This window comes from Alosa pseudoharengus, unplaced genomic scaffold, assembly GCF_046254945.1.
Source record: "Alosa pseudoharengus isolate Yale_2024_CS ecotype anadromous, Long Island Sound unplaced genomic scaffold, YU_APseudo_1.1 YU_APseudo_1.1_scf_14, whole genome shotgun sequence".
Taxonomy (NCBI): Eukaryota; Metazoa; Chordata; class Actinopteri; order Clupeiformes; family Clupeidae; genus Alosa; species Alosa pseudoharengus.
Window position 1 is genome coordinate 3,539,688 of NW_027468609.1, and position 10,000 is coordinate 3,549,687.

The 10,000-nt window shown below is 47.3% G+C and overlaps 1 protein-coding gene across 3 annotated transcripts in view; it reads right to left on the reverse strand.

Moving 5' to 3' along the window:
• Nucleotides 1–6,314: 6,314 nt before the first annotated feature.
• The window catches only part of fam78ab (family with sequence similarity 78 member Ab), a 13,825-nt gene continuing 10,139 nt past the window's right edge, over nucleotides 6,315–10,000 (reverse strand). For all 3 annotated transcript variants that reach the window (XM_076283467.1, XM_076283466.1, XM_076283468.1), the window contains one exon: nucleotides 6,315–8,077. In XM_076283467.1, coding sequence (XP_076139582.1) covers nucleotides 7,552–8,077 — 526 coding nt within the window. In that variant the 3' untranslated portion in view covers nucleotides 6,315–7,551. The remainder of the gene's footprint in view (nucleotides 8,078–10,000) is intronic.

The window sequence follows — 10,000 nt, forward strand, 5'->3', positions numbered from 1 at the left end:
AATGGTGTGCTAATGTGATTGATTAATTAGCCCAACACTTAATATTGGGGTGCTAATGCGATCGATTAATTAGCCCAACACTTAATAATGGGGTGCTAATGCGATCGATTAATTAGCCCAACACTTAGTAATGGTGCGCTAATGCGATCGATTAATTAGCCCAACACTTAATAATGGGGTGCTAATGCGATCGATTAATTAGCCCAACACTTAGTAATGGTGCGCTAATGCAAGGTCCTGCTGATGATGTGCAGAGGAAACAGCAGCAGAAACAGCAGGACAGGTAAACACATGTGAAGGACAGGTAAACACATGTGAAGGACAGGTAAACACATGTGAAGGACAGGTAAACACATGTGAAGGACAGGTAAACACATGGTCATGTGAAGGACAGGTAAACACATGTGAAGGACAGGTAAACACATGGTCATGTGAAGGACAGGTAAACACATGTGAAGGACAGGTAAACACATGTGAAGGACAGGTAAACACATGGTCATGTGAAGGACAGGTAAACACATGTGAAGGACAGGTAAACACATGTGAAGGACAGGTAAAAACATGGTCATGTGAAGGACAGCTCGGTCTGAAGCTCTTTTCCTTTTCCTTGCATCTTCCGTCAAGGGTTTTCGCTGCTTCTTCGCGGGCTCTGCCATTATACACACGTTTGAAAAAATCGCTAACGTTTCGTTAGCCTGCCTCTGTGCTGGGGATGCAGGATGTAAACTGATCCTGCTTCTCGCAATGTCTGAGACTTTAGGAGACTGAAGGTCGGCGGGGAGGATACACCGAACTTGCAAGTGGGATATTCTTTCCTACAGGCAGTAGGGGCGGGCGAGAGAGCTTTCATTCGCCCTGTAATGAGTCATTTAACCATATACCGACTTACGAAGATTATATTTTAACACGTAAACGTTGCCTGGTGTCCCTTTAAAAAGCATGTGAAGTGGTTACAAAGGTCTGGTATGGACTGACTATGTGATGCATTGACCATGATAAGGTCCTATGGTAGAATGTGTGCAATGGTGGTAGTGCAAAAGTTAACAGTGCAGGGATTGAACATTGCAATAACTTTGCTTGTTATTACATATTAACTATGACTATGGAATCACAAGAATGTAAACATAATAGAATTGCTTAACAAGAAAAAGACTATACTTTATACAACTGTCATAAATACCACTCCGGAGGGCCATGTTGACTGACTTTCATTTCATGCAAATGTGTAATTTGTGATTCCTCGGTTTGGTGGAGAGCGAGGTTGCAAGGCTGCTTCTCTGTAGACAGGTAGGCTAAGGCTGGAAAGGTGCGCCATTCTTCCTATTACAGGTTAGTTTACCTTCAAAGTTATATTAAGGCGCATAGGATTAACCCTGGCATAGGATGCCTTCAAGTGTTGAAGTGTTGAAGAGGTAACCTGGGACGCAGTGAGTGTCCCTTTAAACCCTGAAAACATGGCAGGATAAGAGCTCACGTCCCCACTCCTGCTGCGGGGTGGTCTGGGCTGGGCAGCTCGGATTGCGAGCGATAAATCACCGGCTCTGGCTGACAGCGACGGGTGGAGGGGGGTCGTGAGATAGTCGTCTGCAGACTGTTGAGCCCGGGAGCGCGTCAGCACTGCCTGTCTGTGGCCAACATAGCCTCAGGGCCTGTAAATGTTTTGTCAGGTCCCTAAGGCGCATGTTAGTTGAAGGTGTTAGTCCTATTTTACACAGCACTTATGCTGCATGAATGCTGCGTAACGTCTTGATGTTCATTGATTTTCAGAAGCACATCTTTTGCAGTGTGAAAGCTCTTACCTGCAAAAGGACATTACATCTGTGTTTACTGCATATATATGAGGACATTACATCTGTGATTACTGCATATGTATATTATATGAGGACATTACATCTGTGTTTACTGCATATGTATATTATATGAGGACATTACATTTGTGTTTACTGCATATGTATATATGAGGCTGTATGCTGTTATGATGCTGTGCTCTCTCGAATGTCTATAGATAATAGCTAATCTTATCTAATCTAACATGGGTGCCAAAATGAAAATTAAGACATTATGCAGCCGTTACACACACACACACACACATGCAGAGCATGTCCGGTGTAAAATCAGGCCTTAGGAGTGGTGAGCTCTGCATGGGGCATCGTGGCACCTCTCTACAGAAACACAATGTAAGAAGTGGTGGCATCCATTTTTAATGTACTGAATACACCCCTGGCATACATTTTCTGGATGGTGTTATAAGCCCCCACCGTCGACTTCAAGGCAGCGCTGCGAGGCAGTCGACTTCAAGGCACCTAACCCTAATCTTAACCCTGACCCTTGCCTAACCCATGCAGCGCTACCTGGAAGACGACGTTGGGGGTTTAAAACACCAAACACCCACCATTTTTCAGTTGGAAAATGATGCTAAAGGTTCCTCATGGTGTCAAAAAGTGTGGGGTCCACAAAAGTATTTGAAGGTTAAAAAATGACAGTGTTTCTTCAAAACATCCTTGCCCCACGTCAACATCACCTCAGAAAACAACACACAACACACAACGACATGTTTTGCATTTTTATTACATCATGAAAAAAAAACTTTTTCTCACTCATATTCTCTCATATTGTGCATTTTCACAGTTTTAAATATTTGCCAGTAATGTTCCTTTTTCAAGTATCAACTCCAATGACAAAGCCTTACAAAAACCATAAAACTTTTTGAAATCAGTGCTGCATAATATTATGACAAAATGAAACCCATTCAAAACACAATAAAACGATTGCTAATGTTGTTGCCCCAGCTGTGAGCTGGATCAGAGGAGGAGGGTGTTTTATATGACTCAGCAGTCGTTCACTCAGTCTGGACGCCAGAGAGTGGAAAAAGAAGAGGGACAGGAGTCCATCAGAGCCGGCCTGACAGCTGAGAGACAGGGGACTCCATCTCAACACACTCTCCAGCCTCCTCCCCACCACACACACACACACACTCATACAACTAAACACTCTGGCTGGTGGGGGTCACACACACCCCCTCTGATGATCCTGAGAGAGGACAAGGCCGTTTGTTTTCAGGAGATTTGTGGCAAAGTGTTTACTGCTGGTCCCACTCATACTCACACACACACGCACGCACACACACACACACACACACACATACTGTTAGGACAAATGCCTGCACCTCTGTGCTAAAGATGGCTGCACACAGAGGTCATAAGAAGAAGAAAATGATCCTGTCAGCGCTTCAATAAATCCTCTTTGTGTTCATGAATTCACTATATATTGTTCATTATTGTGTGTGTGTACGTGTGTGTGTGTGCTGTGTATATAAAAGAGAGAGAGATAATTCCACTCTAAAAATGGAGGGCAGAGTTCTAGCTGCACAAGGTGGCAGCAATATCTCCTCAGTGAACACAAACCAACAAAACAAACAAACAAACCAAATCAAATAAATAAATAAATGAGTGTAAGTGGCGGTCCCAGGGGAGAGTGTATTGTGCCAGTGAAACAGTCATCATGTATACACTTGTTGTAGTGCCCTGGGTGCGTCATTCCTGCTGTTATTGTTAGCGTTAGCCTGTCACTGCTATAGTAGCACAACATGGACCACAGTATCACACTGTACTAGCCCACAGACAGAACTAATCAATGAGGCTCGGCTGTCTCACACTGTACTAGCAGAGCCCACAGACAGAACTAATCAATGAGGCTCCGCTGTCTCACACTGTACTAGCAGAGCCCACAGACAGAACTAATCAATGAGGCTCCGCTGTCTCACACTGTACTAGCAGAGCCCACAGACAGAACTAATCAATGAGGCTCCGCTGTCTCACACTGTACTAGCAGAGCCCACAGACAGAACTAATCAATGAGGCTCCACTGTGGCCCTGGAGAATTAGGTTGTGTGCCGGGCTGTGCTCACATGACCTGATCACAGTTTGAGACACACACACAGACGCAGCTCGACACACACAGACACACACACAGACACAGCTCGACAGACACACACACACACACAGACGCAGCTCGACACACACAGACACGCTGAAGGCGACTGCCCTGTTGTTACAGTGGCACACCCTTTGTCACCCCTAACGCCCACACACACCATCTGGAGATGAGGCTATGCCCACAAACATTGAGTCTTTCTTTAGCGTGGATGCTTGGGGGGGTGACATTTGTCCTGGTCAGACTCACAGCCAGCCTCAGGAGCCCAGGGTGATGTGTGTGTGTGTGCGTGTGTGTGTTTGAACGTTTGACTTTGCCATGCCACACCCTACACACCCTCGCTGTCACGCTCAGACCAGCCCTCTGGGAGTGAGTGTGGGCTCTCTCTCCTGCGTGCCCTGTTTCTGCACCACACCACCAGCGTGCCAGGCTACCGTGTGCCAACATGCCCCCTGAGAGCACTCCTCTCTCCCCTCTCTCTCTCGACAGCAGCTGGGTTCTGGGTTTTTTCTTTGCTTTAGGTGTGAGAGTGTGTGTGTGTGTGTGTGTGGTGGTCTGCTGCCATAACATGACTCCACAGTGAGGCTGTGATGTTCTCGGACTCCAGGACTCACACACAAACACACATCCTCTCTCCATCAACACACACACACACCTCTGTGTGGCGTTCTTTGACTCTGCCTCCTAGCGCAAGGGACTCACAACCAACACACACACACACACACATACACACACTCCTGTGTGGCGTTCTGTGACTCTGCCCCCAGCACAAGGCACCGAGCATGAACTATTATGCTAATGACATCGGAGCTCCCTTCTGCAGCCAGCCACACACACACACACACACACACACACACACACACACACACACACACACACACACACTCCTGTCACTTGACGTGGATAGCTGTGCTCTGGCCGTCAGAACCTCTCTGCATTAGCGGCCCAAACGTTGTTATGACAGCAGCCCGTCAGCAGCCACGATCCCCCCCCCCCCCACACACACACACACACACACACACACCCACACACACACACATACAGGCCCTTCAGTGTGATATTCATTTCCGCTCTTTTGCTCTCCTTCTGAGATTCTGAGTGGCTTCTTCACATAAATTCTATCACTGACGACACGTTTTCCACTGTTGAGGAAATAAATAAATACGCGCTCGGCTGCGGTGCTTACACTGGGAAAGATATGGGGAGCAAAAGAAGAGGAATGACAAACGCCATGGAAACATGTTGGAATTCTGCTCTTTGAACACATATTTGACCCAAATCCCGTGAGCAGGAAAAATGTGTCAGCCGTGGCTCTCCTAATCTGTGACGCGGAGCCGTGCAGACCGGCGTGTGTGTTGACCGACGCGTGTTGACCAGCGTGTGTGTTGACCGGCGCGTGCCTTGCCGCGGTCAGGGCAGTACGGGTACACAGTCTCCCCACTACCTCCTCGACTGCTACGCCACCACCACCACTGCTGATGTGGCTGCGGCTGATGCATTAAGAAGATAAAAAGCGTGATGCCAAATCCCACCCACCCATCCCCCTACACTCACACACACACACACACACACAGACATGCACTGGCCTTGCCAGGACCATCCCAACCCCCCTTTCAGCATCAGTTTGTGTGTGTGTGTGTGTGTGTGTGTGTGTGTGTGTGTGTGTGTGTGTGTGTGTGTGTGTGTGTGTGTGTGTGTGTGTGTGTGTGTGTGTGTGTGTGTGTGTGTGTGTGTGTGTGTGTGTGTGTGTGTGTGTGTGTGTGTGTGTGTGTGTGTGTGTGTGTGTGTGTGTGTGTGTGTGTGCGTATGTGTGTGTCCTGAGCCACTGCACTGCAGAGATTACAGTCCAAGCAGAAAACAAAATCAGAGGGGACTGTGTGCATTACAGAGCAACACACCAAACAAACAAACAAACAAACAAACAAGCAGCCCCACAAACGGGGGAGGGATGCTACACGCAGCCATGCAAACAGCCACCCCCCCCGCTCTCTCTCCCTCTATCTCTCTCCCTCTATCTCTCTCTCTCTCTCTCTCTCTCCCTCTATCTCTCTCCCTCTATCTCTCTCTCTCTCGTGGGTCGGGGGCACATGTGCGTGAAGTTCACCAGGTGTGGCCCTTCAGATAGGGCTCCTGCACGTCTCACTGATCTGGCTCTCTCATGTCAGCACACACACACACGATGTCTTGTCTTTCCAGAACACACGCACACACGCACACACACACACGCACACACACACACACACACACACACAGACACACACACATTGCTTGTCTTCCCAAAACACACACACATCACACAATATCTTGTCTTGTATTGTTACTCAGTAATCAGGAGGAGCTGCAGCAGACCCCCCCCCCCCCCCAAGTCCAGTTGGCCTGTCTGACCCCCCCAGAGTGTGCACCGGCTACTATTGTGTTCTATTAAAGCTGCAAATACTACAAGAACTACAACTTATCCAGTCACACGCCACAGTAATGTCTCCATGTCTGACCTTGACCTCTGACCTTGTCACGATCAGAAGCACATCACAGATTGGTTGGACGAGGGGTATGGTTGCTGTGGAGATCTCCACTAGCCTGTTCTCTCCAAACTCTGGACGGGTCCCAGGTCACAGACCAGCAGCGGATGCGGACCAGGTAAGTGTATGTGTGTGTGTGTGTGTGTGTGTGTGTGTTTGAGGGAGGAATACTGCATTGCACATAATTTTAAGGCTACAAGTCTGAGTGAAAAAAGCAATGTAAACATAAGGCAGCATGGATTGAATGTCTACACTAGTACATGAGCTTGTCATTCAAACACAGCGTCTGTATGCCCGCCTCATCTAGTCGAAGCCCAAAGGTGCTTTCCATTACAAAAATGCCCGTTCCTTCACACACCTTAGACTATAACACCACCAAAAAGCTGTGCATATGTGCATGTGCCAACCTTCTCAATAAACAAATACTGATCATTCTCCTCTGAACTCCCACTGAAAACAACAACAGAGAAAACAAACAAAACCAGCTCCAAATCATTCTTCTTCTTTTTTTGTGTCTTTCCTTTTTTTTTGCAATGTCTATATATAGCACAGTGAATCCCGACCCAGTTTGAAGGTAGAATAGTTGTAGTTCTTGGTTTTATTCCAGTTTGATCTGTTCATCTCTCCCTCTCCCAGAGGAGAGTCCAGTTTGATCTGTTCATCTCTCCCTCTCCAGGAGGAGAGTCCAGTTTGATCTGTTCATCTCTCCCTCTCCCAGAGGAGAGTCCAGTTTGATCTGTTCATCTCTCCCTCTCCAGGAGGAGAGTCCAGTTTGATCTGTTCATCTCTCCCTCTCCAGGAGGAGAGTCCAGTTTGATCTGTTCATCTCTCCCTCTCCCAGAGGAGAGTCCAGTTTGATCTGTTCATCTCTCCCTCTCCAGGAGGAGAGTCCAGTTTGATCTGTTCATCTCTCCCTCTCCAGGAGGAGAGTCCAGTTTGATCTGTTCATCTCTCCCTCTCCAGGAGGAGAGTCCAGTTTGATCTGTTCATCTCTCCGCATCTCTGTGTTTAGAAAAGGAGACAGGACGCCTGCAGGGGCTCGAGAGGTCAGGGTTCAGGGGTCGAGAGGTCAGGGTTCAGGGGTCGAGGGGTCAGTCAGTCAGTACTTGGGCGGGATGACCACGATGGGGTCGCCCGTCTTTGGCCGCCACATGAGCACCTGAGCGTCGTTGGCGTTGGGCTTGACCATGGCGTTGGCCGGGATGGCCTCGTTCTTGACCAGCACCTGCGGCTGCTCCTGGGCCACGGGGTCGCAGAGCCGCGCCCGCTGGCCGAGCGGCTTGTCCGGGTCCACGGCGATGTGCAGCTGCATCCGCCAGCGCACCGTTTGCAGCACCAGCGTCTCGCCCGTGCCCTGGTGGATGGCCACTAGCCACGTGGTGAAGCTCTGGTCGCGGCGGATGCTGCTCAGCTGCGGGACGTTGCTGTCGCTGACCGGCACGCCCCACGTCACGCTCGGGTAGAAGTTGTCGTTCATGCTGACCGTGAAGCGCGTGTCCTTCTTGGTGGGGCCCACGATGGTGCACGTCTCCGTGGTGTTGCCGTACCAGGGGTAGTTCACGCCGTCCGAGTCGCTTATGGCGTGGATTTTACCGTCCCGCAGGTCCGGAAGCTCCCAGCTGGACCTGGAGGAAGACGGACAGGACAGAAGGCTGAGTCAGGCTCTGCGTGTGTGTGTGTGTGTGTGTGTGTGTGTGTGTGTATGTGTGTGTGTGTGAGAGTGTTTCTGTGTGTGTGTGAGAGTGTGTGTCTTGGCTAAATGGTACCTGAATGATTGTCCCCAATCCTAGCTATAAGAAAAGAGCTACCAATCAGGACTGCCACCAAGCTTAACCAATCAGGACTGCCATCAAGCTTAACCAATCAGGACTGCCATCGAGCTTAACCAATCAGGACTGCCATCAAGGTTATGCATGCCTGTATTAGAGAACACCTTCACTGTTGGACGGGATAGACTGGTTTCACTGGACCGGGTGAATATTTACTGGTGCAGGGCTATAGGTGTGATATAGGGCTATAGGTGTGAAGTAGTAGCTCCTATGAAGTAGATCTGGTAAAAAAAAAATGTAAACAGCATCCCATATTGATAATTGAACTGACAAAAAGCAGACTTCGCAACAGTGGAATCAGCTGTAACATAGCACAGTGTTTCTTAACTGGTGGGTCGGGACCCAAAAGTAGGTTGCGGAACCGTTCTGGGTGGGTCACAGAGCTTGTGGTTAAAAATAAATAAAAAAAATTACCAATTTAAAATGCTACCTTATCAGATCTAATATTGGACCTTTATTTTGATAAACTTTATTCATAGCCTATATTGCCATGGACATAGACAATGTTTATGTGACAGGTCATGTTAGACATAATTTTAGTGGTAAACGCAAGTAGGCTGCTACTCTGAATATTTTTGGAATATGGATTCACTTAAACTGAGGACAAAATAGGACAGAAACCCCATTGTGTGGTGTGCAGTAGATGGCTGGCACATAAGAGCATGAAACCATCAAAACTAAAATGCCACATGGAAACAAGGCACCCCTGTCAAAGTCAAACCAGTCGAGTACTTTGAAAGGTGACATCAAGAGTTGAAGACTTCACAAATGTAGGCTAATGACAAACATCCGCATGTTACAAAAAAGTAGGCCTACAGGCACTTCGCTTGTCTTACCATGTAGCTCACCATATCCATTGGCTTGAGTGCTAAAAAAATATACATATGGGTCGCGACTTTATGAACATGGGAAATTGTGGGTCCCAAAGCCAGACCAGTTGAGAACCCCTGACATAGAATACTACCCACCATCATTTCTGTAACCAATTAACAGGTCGGCCTCTTTTTAACCTAAACTGCATTTCCCTTTTTGTGTTATAAATGCATGCCTATTGCCTACATAAATTACTGGTAACATGGGGGACAAACACAACATCCTGCAAGGTGTCCTGATATACAGAATTAATTAACTTGTGGAGAAAACTCTTTTCGCATCGGGGAGGTCTTTGCGTCTGTCTCCTCCATTTCTGCATACCTCGGCGGATGTTATCCCTGGCATAAATCCTCATGTCAAATCCATTAAATGGTTTTAATACTGTCCTGTAGTGAGAATGAACATCAGCTATTAGGTACTTAAGGTCATGGGGTCAAAGGTCATTATATGGGGCCCATGTGCTAATGTTCTCCCTCAGTATCTTATCTGTATCATTTTCACATTTTAGTCTTTACTTGACACACCTGACAATTCAAGCTCCTGAAGTTAGTTACTTTTTTTAAAAAAAAGTGTTCAACTTTCAATGTTCTAAGGGGATGATAAAACAGAAAAGACAGATATAATGCTTTTAAGTTGTCTACAGGGTGACATTAAATTGGCGGCACAAACAAAAAAATTGAGTTTACAACCCATGTTGACCATTTTAGCTCCCTCAGTTGAATTTTCTTTTCATTTTTTCTTCAGACTTCAGACATGTCCAGAGGGGATCGTAAAAGAGAAAACACTTACGTGGGTCCCAATGTGGCAAACTACTGCAAGAAAAAGTAAAAATGGGTTTACATTTTA